The 18,833-nt window shown below is 30.8% G+C and overlaps 1 protein-coding gene and 1 long non-coding RNA gene across 2 annotated transcripts; one reads left to right on the top strand and one right to left on the bottom strand.

The window, feature by feature from the left end:
• Nucleotides 1-764: 764 nt before the first annotated feature.
• LOC139516546 (protein lin-52 homolog) lies at nucleotides 765-17,802 on the bottom strand. The gene is made up of 6 exons (XM_071306716.1): nucleotides 17,757-17,802; nucleotides 11,751-11,822; nucleotides 11,230-11,264; nucleotides 6,728-6,800; nucleotides 6,086-6,169; nucleotides 765-913 (listed from the first exon to the last, which is right to left on the bottom strand). The coding sequence occupies exons 1-6, from the start codon at nucleotides 17,770-17,772 to the stop codon at nucleotides 855-857; spliced, it is 339 nt and encodes a 112-aa protein (XP_071162817.1). The 5' UTR covers nucleotides 17,773-17,802; the 3' UTR covers nucleotides 765-854.
• Nucleotides 8,866-10,281, top strand: LOC139514865 (uncharacterized). The gene is made up of 3 exons (XR_011662733.1): nucleotides 8,866-9,244; nucleotides 9,560-9,638; nucleotides 10,201-10,281. It is a non-coding gene; the product is annotated as an uncharacterized lncRNA (long non-coding RNA).
• Nucleotides 17,803-18,833: the final 1,031 nt, after the last annotated feature.

Raw genomic sequence — 18,833 nt, 5'->3', positions numbered from 1 at the left:
TGTCAAGGTAAAGAATATCAAATTTAATAAAAACTAATAAGTATATGTTCTTCTTTTTGTTTCTTTAAGCAAGGTAGATGCTGAACAAATATAAGTTACAGATATAAACAATACCATATATTCACATTATTTTTTAAAAATGGTTACAAAGCCATAAATTTGAAATTTCTTTAATGAAAATTGTGCAAAAAAAATAAAAATACCCATAACACTTCCGTTTTGTACATTTCATGAGCAGAAGATTAAAGAATAGTCAAATATGAACTGATAACCCCATCAAAGTATCATACTTTACATGAATTTTAAGAAAATCAACCAAAACTGACAAAAAAAAAGACTCATTTTTGCAGAGTTACCTCCCTTCCCAATGTTAATATCCATAAGAAATTAAAAATGCTGATTTTTAGTTTTCCTCAGGTTATTCTGGTTGGTTTACTTAAATTTTTATGTGTTTTTCACTCTTATTAGTTGGTTTACTTAGATTTTTAGGTGTTTGTTATTTACTCCTTGTGGTTGCAACTTGGTTGTTTCTCATATTTTGAATTTATTAGCTACTTCTGTGGATTGTGTTTTTCTTTATTTACCAGTTACTGATGGTTAGTTGTGAACATTTCTCTGTCTGTATTTATCATTTGTCATGGAGGCTTTCTTTGTATATGAATTCAAAATTCATTTTGACCCCAAACCAGCCAGTCTTTGATTTTACTCCTAAATGATGCATGCTTATAATGGATGCAACAAATACAAAATAACAGGCTTAGCCATTTTAAAAGTCTTCTATGTTTTATTGCAAAATAAATGGTTACAATGATCAGTAGAAATTTTAGTCAATACACATAAAGTCAATAATTTAATCAGGATTTCTTATTCTTCTGTAATATATTCAGGAACTTCCCTCTTGTCATTTCTCTGGCTGAAAGTATAAAATTAAATAGTAACAATATTATGAAATTATTTGAACACAATATAAGTTTAAAGAAAAGAAAAGATTACCAGTATAACACCTGCAAAATAATGCACCTGGACCAAAACTCAAAATTGATCCATAGCTTCTAATGGTTGGACACTACACATCTTTACCCAATACCTTTTTAAAAATAATTTTGTATTAAGATTCATAACTTTTAAAAGCAAAGATCTCTCGACCAGAACAAAGCATGAAGTTGTTAACTTCTAAAATTAACATGAATACATACCAAATATATTATCAATAGCTTGAGCATTACAGAAAAAAATGTGTAAATCTTACAGGTCAAAACAGTCAACTTTTTTAGCCGACAATGCAGTATGGGCTTTGCTCATTGTTGAAGGCCGCATTGTGACCTATAGTTGTTAATTTCTGTGTCATTTGGTCTCTTGTGGAGAGTTGTCTCATTGGCAATCATACCACATCTTCTTTTTCATATATACAAACTTATGGACAGATAGTCAGAGTGCAAACCTTTTATCTCCTAGACTTTGTCAGTAGGGGACAAAAAAAGAAAAGCTCAGTAAAGTTAAAAACAATGCAGAATGTGACAATTATTATTTATGATTAGAGATTTAATTTTAGAAGTTGGTTTTCAGATTGGTCATTTATTTGATGTTTGTCTAAAGAAATATATGTTTAATTTTGTCATGTTTAATATGATATTTTATAAATTAAATGTTTAACTTACTGATGTTTCCTTTATCATTCTAAACTTCCACCATAAAAAATGTGTGATGGCCAACATATTTAAAATGATTAATTAATACAGTTGCTGACATACTATTTACATGTACATACAAACATAAAATATGAGATTTTTAAAATCATTTATTGTGCCCTTTCATGATTAAAAAAATAATTGTTTTCCAAATATTCTTCAATGTACAGGAACAGATTTCAAGTAAAGACTATATGGTATACCTGGGAAAGGTATTCTTAAATGAGAAAATTTACTTTTTAGTAAGATCAACACAGGAAAAAAGTATATGGTTAGCCATCTTAAATATTATCAGTCTGACACCAATATGTTGCTTTTTAAAAAAATGATATAACAAATGTGAGAATTAAGGGTTTGTCAGAATCAAAACTGCTTAACACATCTTATTTTAAAGAGATAGTTTGGAACAATCGTAAAATCATATATTTGGCTAAGAATGATAAAATGTGCAAAATATGTCTAATTCAGGGGGAGATAATTAAACTGTAAATCAGTACAGATAAACCAATATTTTCACTTTTGATGAAACCTAAGAAAACAAAAACAAGAACACCATTTTTCTTTGTGTCTCATGAAAATATTTAACATTTACAAACAAGACAAAAACTATTGGGAAAACTTGTTTTAAATATGCCTAACTCAGGGGGAGATAATTAAATTGTAAATCACCACATTTAAACGAATATTTTCATTTGACATGCGAAACATTTCATGTGACAAAAACAAGAACACCATTTTTCTTTGTATCTTTACACAGGTCAGGAACACTACCTTATATGGATATGCATGAATTAGCATATTTATGTCCTCGCACATGTAATTGCACCGTTGGGTATAAACCTATTACTGGTACTAGTATATTTCTTTTATTTATTGGATAATTTTTCTTCTACTTTTGTAAATTCATTAGGCCGTTGGGTTTTTTAAAAAATTCTTTTACACTAGTAATTTTTGGTCCGTTTATAGGTTACTTTTAAGGATTGAACCTATGATTGTTTACTTTACTATATTGTGTCTTGATTGGAAAGATGTCTCATTAGTCACTCATACCTCAACTTCTTATTTCTTTATATACAAAGCACATTTTAGAAAACCTTTATAGATAATATGACATCCACTATAATCCAGACGATTTAAATGATTGGAGATATTGCACATACGTCAATAGGACAGCAGCCCAACGATAAAAATACCTCTGAGGTTTATTTTGGGATAAAATTAGCAATGATCATTGAAGTCCGTCTGTTGCTGACCAATGGATGAAACTATACAAAATATGTAAAGTTATTTACCGTCCCTACTTTTATAACACTTATTTGTAACATACTAAATATTATGATATTCTTTCTTTTAGTTCTGGTCCTGATAAAAAAGAGCTCAACAAATGTTCATACTGGACAGTGGTCACTTCATCTGAAAATTCCCTGTTTCAGGCTGTAAAATTATTGCTCAGATACAATGCATAACAATGGAAAAAAACCTGTTCAACTACTTTTACAAGGTGAAAAAAGAAAGTCGAATTGTGAAGCCAGTAAACAACACTTTGTTAATCTGAGCATGCGATTCGCTCGTGTATGTAACAATGTTTTCGATTTTAACAAGAGAAATTTATGTATAACTGAAAAATTATTACACCAGGGTTTTGGATATCACAAACTAGTCAAAACATTTACTAAATTTTATCATCGGTATAAAGACATCATTCTTAAATATAGCTCAACATGCAGACTTCTAATACGTTCAGGTATTTCACATCCAATTTTTTATGGTAATATTCTTTATAAAGCACAAAGGTGTCAGTATTCACCTCAGAAACTTACAAAACCTTTGAATAGACTTATTAAGAAGGGATATAATTACGATACTGTTGTCAAGTCATTAAAGATTGCATATTTTGGCGTTAATATTGAGTCACTGATAAGGTCTTTGCATCGGAACTAAACACATTTATTCTAATCAAAGAGCTGAATAGCTCTGAGGGGAAAGACGGTCCTTGTTTCTATTTAATTAATTTTTTTTGGAAAGGGGGGGTATCTTTTGATAGTTTTCATAAAAAGAATGATAAAAGAGAACAGCTAGAACATGCAGAAAGGTTGACAATATTGAAATCAATTGTTGTTTATGTAATTTCATTTCCTTAGTTTAGGATTCAATTTGGACCAATGGACAAATGATGGAAGAGATCTGCATCTTCTAAATCTAAACATTTGATTAAAGTTGATAGTTAATTATCTAAAATTCAACTGAATTCTGTCATTTCACAATAACTACAATATTTTTTGAAATCTTGATTGTTTACCACTGAACTGCAGGCTAGGGCCATTTTCCATTTTTTGTGACAGTACTCTTGGATTTTTAATTTTTTTCTTAAGAAAGTGTGGACTGAAATTTCTATTCAGTTTTAACTTTCAATTGATAAAGTTCCCAGTTACAACTCTCATCACAGGGAAACAGGTACTAATAAAAAACAATATGATTGACGTAAACTGTGTGAAGCTTGTTTCCAAATCCTAAATTTGAAATATTTGTAAATTTCATGAATAAATAGGTTGAAACTACAAAATGCAACATTTTTAATTTTTTTTTTTTTACCGTTACAATGATTATGTTGGTACATAAAAAATAAGTTTTAATGGAAGACTACTAATCTTGTCACATTTTAAGTGTTTAAATACAACTTTTATTTTAGTGGATAATTACTCATCAGTTGAGGTGCTCCTGAATTGGAGGAAGATACACAAAACAAAATTTTTACAGAAAAAAATCAATAAAATCGTTTCACTCCCCTATCTCATGTAACCCCACGATCTTTGTTTACTTTGAAAGTTGCTGACCTACAAATTAATGTATTGCATGTTGATGTTTGAATCATCTACAGCAAACAATATTATGTTTAGATTTAGCAAATACCAATTTGTAATTAGTGCACGATCTCTTGGAATGATTTAAATAACCAATGAAGGATATCCCTGCTTCTGGTGGCATTCCAAGAATGACGTCACTATAAAATACAATGTAGGTTGGATATATTTAGAATATCTCGTCATACTGATTTTTCCGGATGGTAAAAGAAACGTAAATAGTGTAAAGGAGAGCTCAAGATACGATAATTTCGTTAGAAACAGAAGGGAAATGTGTAAAAAAGTGTTTAAAGTCAAACTATTCATTTCTGGGTCTCCATCTCTTCAATCTAAGTAAGATTTGTTGGGGGGTTTTCCACACTATAAAAACAAAATGAATGATGTGAGGGAATGTCACTCTGGTCAACCCCATAGGGGATTGACGGCTTGAAGCCGTCTTTCCCCAAAAACAGTTGTTGGCATGACACGGGTTATGTTCTTCTCATATATGTTATGATGGTATGATACTAAACCCCTAATGGGAAGGATTGTGCCTGATGTTCATATGATGAAATCATAATCTTTCAGTCAGTTTAATTGAAGTCTGGAGCTGGCATGTCAGTTAACTGCTAGTAGTCTGTTGTTATTTATGTATTATTGTCATTTTGTTTATTTTCTTTGGTTACATCTTCTGACATCAGACTCGGATTTCTCTTGAACTGAATTTTAATGTGCGTATTGTTATGCGTTTACTTTACTACATTGGTTAGAGGTATAGGGGGAGGGTTGAGATCTCACAAACATGTTTAACCCCGCCGCATTTTTGCGCCTGTCCCAAGTCAGGAGCCTCTGGCCTTTGTTAGTCTTGTATTATTTTAATTTTAGTTTCTTGTGTACAATTTGGAAATTAGTATGGCGTTCATTATCACTGGACTAGTATATATTTGTTTAGGGGCCAGCTGAAGGACGCCTCCGGGTGCGGGAATTTCTCGCTACATTGAAGACCTGTTGGTGACCTTCTGCTGTTGTTTTTTATTTGGTCGGGTTGTTGTCTCTTTGACACATTCCCCATTTCCATTCTCAATTTTAAATTGAGGATTATGTTATATATTTTGCAAAAAAAATATTCGCAGAGCAAAAAGATTTATTATGAGATTCCCAGACACTATATTAGTTTTCCAACTAATTCCACATATTTTCAAGTGATAGTAAACTCGTTGTAGCCGACAATGCATTGTAGCAATTGGCCTTGTGTTTTGGAAATTACTATGCAAATATGTTCTGACATCAGGAAATCTAGAGTTCTTGACCTGTTACACATTTTACAAAAATAATGGGACAACTGTTGGATTTCATCACGACAGATTCGGTAATACTATATGGAATGGTGAAGTATAAAATTCAATAAACATTATAAAGTGCACATCTATTTATACAATTAAGATGTGCACTTTGATAGGCAAATATCATCACCATAAAACATGTTTGATAAGTTCAGTAGACTGTCTTCTACATAATGAAGGTACAATATTATTACAAAAATCCCATACTAAATACCTTCATCTAGTCCAAGTTGATATGCCAAGTTTTGTAAACCTCGAATTTTCTCCATCAACTGAGAGGTAGTTAAGCTTCCAAATTCTACAATGAAAAACTAAGTAGGATCAGCTGAGAAATAGTTTTTAATAACTTGCTATAATTATATACTTTTAAGTATTTACATGAAAAATTCCATGGAGACAGACAGAACAAACACTATACCATCTTTATTCAATAGACTATTTTCATATAACCGACTTTGCAGATTTTAAGCTTGATTTTACTTGACTGAGTACCAGGATGTCTAACAACAGAGTATCTAATCTGCAGAAAAATTATAAAACTCTGGAGTAAAAAGATGGTCATATGAAAATGATTTATTAAACAATACATGTCTGTTGAGTTCTTAACGGATTAAAATTTTCATTTATATGGAATGTTTGTTTCTAACATATAATTGTTGTTTCAATCTTCAATAGGTAGCTATATAGTAGCTATAAAAATAGTTATGCATCAAAGCCATACATCCTCAGACAATGAAAAAAGTAATATAATGTACAATTATATGAAAGACATTTCTTCAGTTTAAAAATGAATCTATATCATAGTGTCAGATTGGTATGTCTACTAGAGCTATATTCATATGATGGCTAAACCAACCTTGTAAAAGACCAATATCTTCATTCTCTAACTCTGTCATCCATTTAGATGGCGTGCTTGTTCCTGATAAAGGCTACAATATATTCAATATAACTTTATACAACTGTTAAGACTGACTTAAGGGCATACGATACAGTTACAGGGGAGGTAATGACGTTGCTAACGTAAAATGTTATTTTCGCAACGTCAAACTGTGACATATCGGGAAAAGATGCATTTTTCGACTGATTTTTATCATTCAAACTGATTTAATTTGAAAACGAGTGCATGGACCCCTATTTTTTAAAATGACATTTTGTTTCATTTTGCAGGAAGATTATGTGGACCAAATTTTATAAAACTGTAAATAGTGCATTTTTTAAAATTTTGATAAATATACAGCAAAAATTGACGTTTTTTTCTCAATTCATGACCATTTGATAAATATGTATTATTTCTGAATAAAAATGCATAAATTTTTAAGATACTTATAAAATACGGAAATTACAAATTATTTTACAAAAAACAATTTGTGTTTATCTTTAAAAACAAAAAAAGTTATGGCTTTCTTTCGAAAGATAAGATACGGCCACAAATCCGAATTTTGAGCAAATATACAAAATTTCGACCTCGTAGGATCAAAACTGTATCGTATGCCCTTAATGTTTATCTTCTGCAACTTGTAGTCCTGTGAAAGCATTTGTTTCATGTTCAAAGGTCACCTTCAATGACTTTTAAATCAAGAAGGTTATAAGGCTCTTAGTACCAGCAATGTTTTGATGGTTGGTTTACATGACACTTTTTATGATGCTGCCCTAAGCACATTATAGTATTCAGAAGTACAGTAAAAGACTGGTCGGCTCTGTATCAGAATAATGTGTCTATGAGGACTTGTCTTCATGCTGACTGTAACATTGTGAAATACACATTAAAAAAAATCTAGCTAAGCACTTCAGTCTAGTACAAAGCATGGTTCATATTCATCACATTAACATATATCAAATACGCATTTAATTTGACACTGGGTGTAAATATCAATCCATTTCAACCCTTCATCAAAAGCATGCACTTTCATACTGTTGACATTAATGTTACCATTCAGGTTTTATACATAATGTTAAAAAAATATTTGATAATTGTAGAAGCAAATTTGACTGGACATTTGGTTTCTTCCCACTGACATTTTGGTATGGGTAAATCAGCTATAAACAGCACAGTCCATTTCAAAAAAGGTATTTTTTTTTCTGTCAGAGAGTGGTTTATCCCAAATTTCATGTTAGTCCAGTCCAATTTTTTTGAACAGGTAAACAAATCCCCTTTATACTTATCACCCAATGAGTGATGATAGATAATCAGTTAAAATTTAGTGTACAAGATTATCAAATCACTTTAATGAGTTTAATCATAAGCAATTTTATTCCAATAATGGTAATACAGGTTAGTTTTAAATTCAGAAAAGTGTTCAAATGTGAATACTGCTTGTGATCAACTAATATGAAATACTGACTTCTTTTCAAATAAAAGTTAAGAACATGTTCACAATGTTTACACATTTGAACTTAAATCATCTCAATTATTAATAGCCAAATGTTTGTTCAGAACTCATCATCAGTGCAATTCAGGATTTCCTTTTAAGCCATTTCAGTTGGGTTAGTCTAAGTATAAGTAAATAAAGCTCAAATTTTGGTTTATTCCATTAGCAGTAGAGTCTATTATAGAGCAGGTAAATCTGGTTAGGAAAAGTGCATGTACCATTTGACTTACCAAGTCTAAAATGGTTCATCCCAATACATGTAATAGTCTAGTCCAAGATATCGAATTAAATTATATTGGGGTGATAATATTTGTTCCATGAACATCATTGACATTTATTCGCCTTCACTGATAAGTTTTTCATTAGTTCTTGAAAAAATTATTATGATAATTAAAAATCAGACATGACTACATGTACGAATTATTTCTTAATCATACATGTATATTATAGTTTTTTTTTATATAAATGACTGTTTTTGATCTTTTGTTAGGTTGTTGTCTCCTTGACACATTCCCCATTTCCATCCTGCATTCTGGTGGAGAGTTTTCTCATTGCAATAATACCACATTTTCTTTTTCTTTTTTTTTCTTCTTTTTAAAATAAAATGATTAATAGTTAGGTGTAATACCACCAAATCATGGTACGTCACATCCGGTTGCATACGAAAGTAGGCCTAAAAAAATATTCCCTTGAATTTGACAGTTGTAGAAAATTAACCCTGCATTTCAATGCACTTAAATTTTTCTGAGTCGTAAATATGTATGTTGAGTGTCTGAAAGCATCATTCTTTTTTTATTTGATGGTCTTATAAAATATTTTGGAACGTTAAGGTTACATAGTTACCAAAGCAGGTAACCAGTAAATAACAGTGTAAAAATTGGGTTGTCTACCCTCGGCGGTGGTTACTTTCTTATATGCAATGAAATGTAGTGTGAAATTTTCACTGTATCACTGGAAAGGATTGAACTTTACACATGCAAAGTATTTCTTTGGTTGAAATAAAGGTAAATACTGTACGATTTTTTTAAAAGTGCCAATTTAACAAAGACTAATAGGGAAAAATCAATGGTGGTATTACACCTATTTAGGGAAACTAAATGTGCACTCGTGACCCTATTGTACTTTCATTTTTAAAAGTTATTAATAAACCAGTTCATACATTGTAAACATGGACTATTCGAAATGGATTTAGACACAGAAAGTACGTTTGAGGTAAAATTGCATTGAAATGGGGGTTTACGGGTGTTTTCTTAGTCAAATGGGTGGACAGACGAAGCTGTATTTAGATTACTGTACAACATGTGAATTTTTTATTTCAGTGTTAACCATGTTCTGAAGAGCATTCTGTTGAAAACTCTTATGTGTGAATTGGTCTGCAGATGACACTTCAGCATTAAAGTATGTATCAACTATCATCATGTTTTTTTTTGTTTTGGCCGCAAAAGTTTACAATTTGCCATTGTGCCGTCTACATTTTGCACAGACAATAACTCATCTAAACACTCATTTGTCCTGGATTTATACACATCAGAATCCAGTCTCACATACTTAAACTTTATAATTCTTACCAATTATTTTTTGTACCAGCATTCCAAGGGACATAACCCTTTTTAAAAACATTTTGAGGTATTTTTTTATTACTCTTTCTCCCCATTTTCTAATGTAAAATACAAGAAAGTGGACTTTTTGTGTAAATCTATTAGAAATATACTGTTATGAGTAAATAAAAAGACTTTGATACCAGTAGCAATAAATGATTGACTGAAAGGGAACCATTATTTCTCACACTAGGGGAACAGACCAAAAACTCAAGTTACACATAAGGGCTTATAGAAACTTTCGTGTAGACTGTTAACATTTATAGAGACAGTTCTTTCAGCTAAAACACTTTAATTATTGATTTAACATTACATTTATTTCATTTTTGTGGGAAAATAATCACATTTGTTTTATTTTTTAGACAAAAGATATCAAGTTTTGATGAAAAAGGAAGGAAGGAGGAAAAATGGACCAAAACAGACCTTCAAATGAACTCTAAAAGGTGCAACAAAATTGTTTATCATCTTAAAGTTGTCTTTTGTATTCTATTTAATTGTTTGAATGCATATATCATGAGTTTATGATCAGATATTAGTCAACACTGCATTTTATAATGATACACTGAAATTAGGATTTTTCGAAGAAATTGGACTGAAATTGCCGTAGGATATGGCCTTACATTATAGTGATTTTCTCTGAAACTATAGTTCTGACTGAGACAAAACTTGACAGTTATGCTTGAAATAACTTGCAATTGGAGGGGAAAAAATTGAATTAGGTTTATTTGACATTTAGGTGTTCTTTAGGTGTAATACCACCAAATCATGGTACGTCACATCCGGTTGCATATGAAAGTAGGCCTAAAAAAATATTCCCTTGAATTTGACAGTTGTAGAAAATTAACCCTGCATTTCAATGCACTTAAATTTTTCTGAGTCGTAAATATGTATGTTGAGTGTCTGAAAGCATCATTCTTTTTTTATTTGATGGTCTTATAAAATATTTTGGAACGTTAAGGTTACATAGTTACCAAAGCAGGTAACCAGTAAATAACAGTGTAAAAATTGGGTTGTCTACCCTCGGCGGTGGTTACTTTCTTATATGCAATGAAATGTAGTGTGAAATTTTCACTGTATCACTGGAAAGGATTGAACTTTACACATGCAAAGTATTTCTTTGGTTGAAATAAAGGTAAATACTGTACGATTTTTTTAAAAGTGCCAATTTAACAAAGACTAATAGGGAAAAATCAATGGTGGTATTACACCCAATAGCTTTAACATTGAAAAATAGAAATGAAGAACCCAATCCCCTACAGTACTATCATAGATGGGATTATAACACAGAACAATCAAATTAATCTGGCCTCTTTTGCATTTTGTATATAATTCACTCATATACATGTACACATATACAGTGAAAATGTTTTACCAACACTGTAATTACTTACACTTTTAGCAGCTGCAAATTCTGATACACCAGGAACTGAAAGAATAAAAATCAAGCATTTCATATTTCCATAAATATAAGAAGATGTTGTATGAATGCCAATAAGACAACTCTCTAGCCAAGTCACAATTTGTATGGTTAAACAATTATAGGTGAAATAAAACGATAACAAAGACAACAACACCCATCATAGGTGAAAGTAGGACCTTCAACACAGAGTCTTGGCTCTCACCAAACAGCAAGCTATAAAAGATCCCCAAAATGATTAGTGTAAAACCATTCAAACTGGAAAACCAATGGCCTAATCAATATAAAAAAGGAGAAAAGAGAAAAATCTATTAATATTCTATATCTTTAATAATATAAAATTGTCATTCTTCTAAAAACTTGTTCAGATATACCATGTTGCTGCTAAAAAAAATTCAACATCTGTTGCACAATTGCAGTTTAAGAGTACTTTCTGATGAATGTCAATGCAACCAGTTGTTCCAGTTGGCTATTTTTATAGTGCTAAAAACTTACTTTGTTCTGGCCAAAGATCGGGTGATGCTCTGTCCAACTTCTCAAAGCTCATAAGATCTGGCTCTTCTGTTTCTAAAAATAAAATGAAATACTTTGCTTTGAGTAAGAATTTAAGAAAATATTCAACTGTTCCTCTAAGTCTTTAACATGTTTAAGTGGTCAACTTCTTCAGAGATGTTGATTCATACGGATAAAAATTCATAACAAAAAATTAAATGAAAGTTATTAAAATATTGTATCTGACCTATTTCCATAATATGATATTTTACTTTTGTACGTATTTGTTACTAAACTTGCCAACTTTTGGAAGGAAGCTACATTGAATTTATTTCTTCAAAAAAACATAAGTGTAGAAAAAATTATGTAAAAGGGATGCTAAACAAATGCAGCTGTGTTTCCTAGAAAAAAAAAGAATAATTGAGTCTGGTGAAAAGAAACCATGATGAACCTGAACCGGAAAACAACATTAAGTGAAGAGTTAAGAGTAAGTTTTCTGATTCCACTTACATCAACTTTTGGGGTATTGTTATACAATTGATTGTTTTACTGCATTTAAGATGACACACAAACTAACTTCGACTTTTTGAAACAAAGTCTTTTTATCAAATTATTCTGAACTAAATAGCATTGTTATATAATTTATTAATAACTATAAAAAAAAGTCTCCTAAATTTTTTCATATTTATTTATAATGAATTACTAATATCTCATTTGAAATATTTTAGTGATCTGTATTACACGGTTACTGTGTGTACATAGGTCATAGTTAAAATAGTGTTCAGTTTTGACAGATGAGAAAAAGCCTTACTGAATATAAAAAACTCATCATAGATACCAGGACTAAATTAAGTATATACGCCAGACGCACGTTTCCTCTACAAAAGACTCATCACTGACGCTCGAAAACAAAAAAGTTTAAAAGGCCAAATAAAGTACGAAGTTGAAGAGCATTGAGGACCAAAATTCCTAAAAGTTTGCCAAATACAGCTAAGGTAATCTATGCCTGAGGTAGAAAAGCTGTAGTATTTCAAAAAATTAAAAAATTTGTAAACAGTAAATTTATAAATATAACCATATCAATAAAATTCATGTCAGCACAAAAAGTGCTGACACCTGGCCTTGTGATAGTCGGATACCCTCGGAGAAATAAATCTCCACCAGCAGTGGCATCGACCCAGTGGTTGTAAATAAACTCATCATAGATACCAGGACTAAATTTAGTATATACGCCAGACACGCATTTCGTCTACAAAAGACTCATCAGTGACGCTCGAATACAAAATAGGTTTAAAAGGCCAAATAAAGTACGAAGTTGAAGAGCATTGAGGACCAATTATATCTTTATTGATTCAAAAATAATCAACAAACTACTTTTTTCTATATTTAGAGTATCTGACATGTCTGATAAGGTCAACAAAGTTACACAAATTTGACAATAGGGACAGGTCAAGTCAGCAATAATTGTGTAATTTGATTTTCCTCGGCAGCCTGCTTTCATCTCTACATTCAGCTTCACAACAAGCATGTTATTAGTTTATGTGTTACATTTTTGTTTTCGTTCATTTTTGTACATACATAAGGCCATTAGTTTTCTTGTTTGAATTGTTTTACATTGTCTTTTCAGGGCCTTTTATAGCTGACTATGCAGTATGGGCTTTGCTCATTGTTGAAGGCTGTACGGTGACCTATAGTTGTTAATTGCTGTGTCATTTTGGTCTCTTGTGAAGAGTTATCTCATTGGCGATCTTGCCAGATCTTCTTTTTTTATAGGTTTAAATAAACATACTGCATGACTCTGAAGACACAGCAAACAATCAAAAGCAGATTTTTCAGGGGTCCTATATTATTGTGTAATTAGATGAGGGACAAATTTCCCTAAAGATAAGTAAACAGACTAACAAGGAAAACAGAGGACAGTTAAATCAGTTATCAGGTAGACCAGCTTAACAACTCTGATAAGAAGTAAATATCTAATCATCACACATCTTATCATGCTGAATTTGTGGCAATAGACCACTTTACAGTTAAAATATTATAGCAATATTGTAAAGAGGCAGATTTTTATCAATGAAAATGAAAATGCTAGGAATGTGCCTGTCCCAAGTCAGGAGCCTGTAATTCAGTAGTTGTCGTTTGTTTATGTGTTACATATTTGTTTTTGGTTCATTTTTTTTGTATAAATAAGGCCGTTAGTTTTCTCGTTTGAATTGTTTTATATTGTCTTATCGGGGCCATTTATAGCCGACTATGCGGTATGGGTTTGCTCATTGTTGAAGGCCGTACGGTGACCTATAGTTGTTAATGTCTGTGTCATTTTGGTCTTTTGTGGATAGTTGTCTCATTGGCAATCATACCACATCTTCTTTTTTTATATACAACATGTACAACTTGTATTTATATTGAAAACATCTGTATAACTTGTATTTCTTTTAATATGCAACCTATTTTTTGTTTGTGTTCTTTTTTTGATTGTTCATGAACATTAATAATGTGTTAACTGTTGATATTTATAGTCTTTTTTTCCTTCCCTGTGAATATCACTGTCACTCTAATATAATTATAATCAATATTACTATTGTCAGTTTATTGTCTTGATTTTGTATGCCATAACCATTTAATGTAAATGTGTTTGTGCTAATAAAATATTGTCTATATTGTACAATGTTGACTGTATTGTATGCACTTTTACAAACTTAAACATAATGAATAAATCTAATATGATTTAATTTTTGGTCAGACGTGTGTCACAAAAATAATCATAATAAAAGATTACATCAGTTATTCAACTTATTGTCATTGTACTTAAAGTAATTACAAACATGGTAGCTGTTTCACTTTTGGTCAGACCATATGATACAATGTATGTTACATGTTTATGAATTCGTACTACAAATGCTTTTTCAATGGAAATTGTGACGTCACTCATGTCACAATTGGTTCTTACATGTAATAGCACAAAAACCCATAATACGAGGATATATGAGAGTAAAACTGCAAAGGTTTTCAAAACTTTTGGATATCTATAAAATTTTATAGAGTATTGCCATACCATCCATATAGAAATTTACAGCCTGTAAAATCAACATGGCAAGGACATAAATAAAGAGTCCTTATTCCTTTTGCCAAAACTCAATGCAAGTATAATATCAATACTATTTTTTCCCAGACACCATCAGAATCTGGAATGGACTGCAACAACAACTAGAAGCTGCACAGCCCTTTAATCATTTACAAGGGGTTTGCAAGTTGTTCAGCTTGGATAGATGTTCAACCTTGTTTAAACATTGTTTTAAGTTGTCCGAGATTACTCTGTTGGACCCCAGCTTGTCTGGACAGTGTAATATCAGACTATATTTTAAAAAGCACCTTTTCACTTAGTCCGAGATTACTCTGTCGTCCAATGTGAACGGCCCCAGCTTGTCAGACAAAACAGTTGTTGGACGTCAGATTAATCTCGGACTACTATTCACTTTAGTTATTTGGCACTTCCCCGCATATAATTTGTTGTTCCCACATGGACTGTTCTATAAAGGAAGAAGAAGAAGTTTGGCGTGAACTGCAAAAACTGATTGGGAACACAGGAGTTTGAAATCCTATCAATAAGGGGGTAAAAATATACCAAAGTCGAGGGGTAAATTCGAGAGAAGCTCTACTGTGATAGTCGACTTTGGTATATTTTTACCCCCTTATTGATAGGATTTCAAACTCCTGTGTTGGTAACAGCTGAAGGGAAAACGGTAGTATTTAATTTTCCCAGCATTAGGTTGGCCTTTTGTGTACCCAAGGCAGGTGAAGGAAGTCAAATTAGCAGCGCTGTGATTGGATGTAAGGGTACAATATATTTTTTATTTATCTATGAATAACTGCAGTGTGTATATTTACAACATAAATTTTGAAACCTATTGAAATATTTTCTAGAGAATTATTTGAAAAGACTTGCAAAATTTCATAAATTTGGTGCAAAATGACGGTGGGCATGGATAACATAAACAAGCTCCGTTGGAAGTTGGTCATGATACTATTTGGCTTTAATTTTTAAAACACAATAATAAAGTACTAACACAACATATAACTGTTTTATCCAAGTTTTTATCTTAAAAAGTTGTAAATTTAGAAAATGTTAATATTGTCGCCTATGGCAGAATAAATAGTACCGTTTTCCCTATACTGAAGATAGCAAGGGAAATCAAAGTCACTAAGACTTCAATTCTTTTATACTATTTTGAAGCTTTTGATTAGTACATTTGATTTTTATCCCAAAGAATAGAAATTTTTCACTGAGAACAATACTGTGTTGAGAAAAGTGCTGAGTCATCACGATAGGTCAAATTGATTGGTAATGATATAAAACTTTATTCTAGGATGTCAATACTAACTATATTGTGTAAAATGCACCATATTATAGTTCTTTTGTATTTGATTTCACCTTTCGCAATGATTTTTTCAATTGGAAACACCAGAATTCAAGTCGCGACAAATATTTTTTACTGAAATGTTTGCCTTTTTTGCTGCGTAATTCCCTAAATGTATCACTTGGGTATTTCTGTAAACATTATCTATTAAAATGGGAAATTGTCTGGTTTAGTTTGTACTGTTTATGGAATTAGGCAATATTTGGTCACATTGGAAGCATTTTCAGTGTTAGAATTGTTCATCTAAGAAAAAAAGAGGCCCACTTGAGGCTAAATTTACATAGAATTTATGCTCTCCTGTGTAAAGAATTGTTCACATTCTTGATAATTCATGCAGCAAATATTTCAAAAGTGCTTCATTTTGTAGTTTCTTTCTTTTATTATATCAGACATTAATAATTTTTCATTTCCTACTGTTTGAATGGACTTTTGGTGGAAATTAATACTCCCAAGGGATATAATTCAGCTTTTTCATTGATTAATACAGGCAACAAATGCAACTTTACAGCTGAGTATTTTGCATATTTAATGTTTAAAGTGTCTAATATCTTTGTTTTCATCATCTCAAGACAGAATAGTAGATTTTATAACAAGCTCTGAAATTTTTAACCACAATATGGCATATACTAAAGCATGGAATGGAGATTAGTATGAAAAATCTTGAATTTGTGCATTTGTTGTAAATTTTTGATAAAATGAATACAAATTGAATGGAACTGTCCATTTTATCTGTTTAAATGGAACTATTTATCATTCTGTTTGAATAAGATAAGATATGATTGGATACAGGTTGTTTATTTAGGCTTTTCTGAAAGAAGTAGAAAATGAGGCAAACCAGCATGTGGGGGTGGGGACATAAAATGATCTATGTTTCTTTAAGTACTGGGAACATACAAGTATTTATTATAGCCAAGGTTTTCACAATAGCCCAGTATTGCAATCATAATGTCATAAGAATTCTTTATATCTTTATGTCACAGTATAGGGAAAACGGTAGTATTTAATTTTCCCAGCATTAGGTTGGCCTTTTGTGTACCCAAGGCAGGTGAAGGAAGTCAAATTAGCAGCGCTGTGATTGGATGTAAGGGTACAATATATTTTTTATTTATCTATGAATAACTGCAGTGTGTATATTTACAACATAAATTTTGAAACCTATTGAAATATTTTCTAGAGAATTATTTGAAAAGACTTGCAAAATTTCATAAATTTGGTGCAAAATGACGGTGGGCATGGATAACATAAACAAGCTCCGTTGGAAGTTGGTCATGATACTATTTGGCTTTAATTTTTAAAACACAATAATAAAGTACTAACACAACATATAACTGTTTTATCCAAGTTTTTATCTTAAAAAGTTGTAAATTTAGAAAATGTTAATATTGTCGCCTATGGCAGAATAAATAGTACCGTTTTCCCTGAAGACAAGCTCTTATAAGTCTAAGACTTATGTTTATGGGCGCTGTGAGAGTTTTGTGTAGAACAGATATAAAGATTTATAATGCAGTAATGATTCATATAATATTTTCCTTAAATGGATAATGTTAACATGTATTCATTATGACAAATGTATTGTTTTTGACTTTCAATTTACCCGCATTTGTTGTCATTTTTGCAGAAAATAGTAATATTAGAGTCAAAATCGGTGACGGATTTGTAAACTAACCTAGACTAAAACCAATAAAATAAAATAACTGACAACGGTCGATAAATCACATACAATCCTATCTAAAATTAAATCTATGAAATCCCTTATTATTAAATGAAATTTGTCATTACACCTTACACACAGGATTAAAATACAGCCATGTAATCTAACTTACAAGAAATTCTTTATTGGATAATGATAAAATCTGCAAATGTTGAGACAGTTCAATTGAATAAAGATAAATAAGTGATTTGTTGTATTAATTAAGTTTGTTTTTACAAATACTGAAAATTTGTTTTTTGTTAGATTCTACTTTTCAACTTTGTCATATTGTGACAGGATTGCTTCCCTTAGAACATATTTGTAGAGTACATGCTCTCCGGTTACAATATAAGTGGAGATCACTCTTGTAGTAAAATTTTGATATACAATGTAGGAATGAAAATATTTTTTTTCTTTATTTTAGCACTATTAAGAACACAAGTTTGGTGACACCATTTATTCTTTTTATTTTCTAAAACCATTTTAAAAAGCATATCTTTTCATATTTCATTTCTTTATTCTTTCTAATAGATTTATTTCATGAAAAATCCTTCTTGTAGTTTCAAAAATAGCACAGTGACTCAAAATTTTATTATATTTTGCAAAATCATATGATAAATTCAAGGTTTGGCAAAGTATAAGAAAATTTTATCTTGTGAAATCTTTAATAATGATACAACTTTAAAAATATTATGTGTGAACTACCAATGTACTGGTATATATGTCTCTGTATATGTTGTTTATTTAATTTTTGTATTTGTATTTATATTTGGTATCATTTCTTTATTAGAATTTACATCAGACAAGAGTAATGGTAATTTAAAATTATATCTACCAACGTAAGTAACTTGACACATTACTTAATTCAGGTTAGATATTGGTTCAAATTGACCCAGTTGTTCAAAAAGAGGAGATATTTGAACAATTCATCATAATTTAGGCCTTTTGTGAAAACTTCATATTTGCAGCAATACTTGAGTG

The sequence above is a fragment of the Mytilus edulis genome, chromosome 3, assembly GCF_963676685.1.
Source record: "Mytilus edulis chromosome 3, xbMytEdul2.2, whole genome shotgun sequence".
In the NCBI taxonomy this organism is placed as follows: domain Eukaryota; kingdom Metazoa; phylum Mollusca; class Bivalvia; order Mytilida; family Mytilidae; genus Mytilus; species Mytilus edulis.
The sequence above is the reverse complement of the archived record's forward strand: the minus strand, read 5'-3'. Positions and strand labels throughout refer to the sequence as shown.

Excerpts from the sequence above, each read along its gene's own strand:
- LOC139516546 (XM_071306716.1), bottom strand. Across the intron at positions 6,801-11,229 it reads AATTTGCAGCTGCTAAAAGT|CCTTTATCAGGAACAAGCAC; the intron begins GTAAGTAATTAC and ends AATATATTGTAG. Across the intron at positions 914-6,085 it reads TCAACTTGGACTAGATGAAG|CCAGAGAAATGACAAGAGGG; the intron begins GTATTTAGTATG and ends TTATACTTTCAG.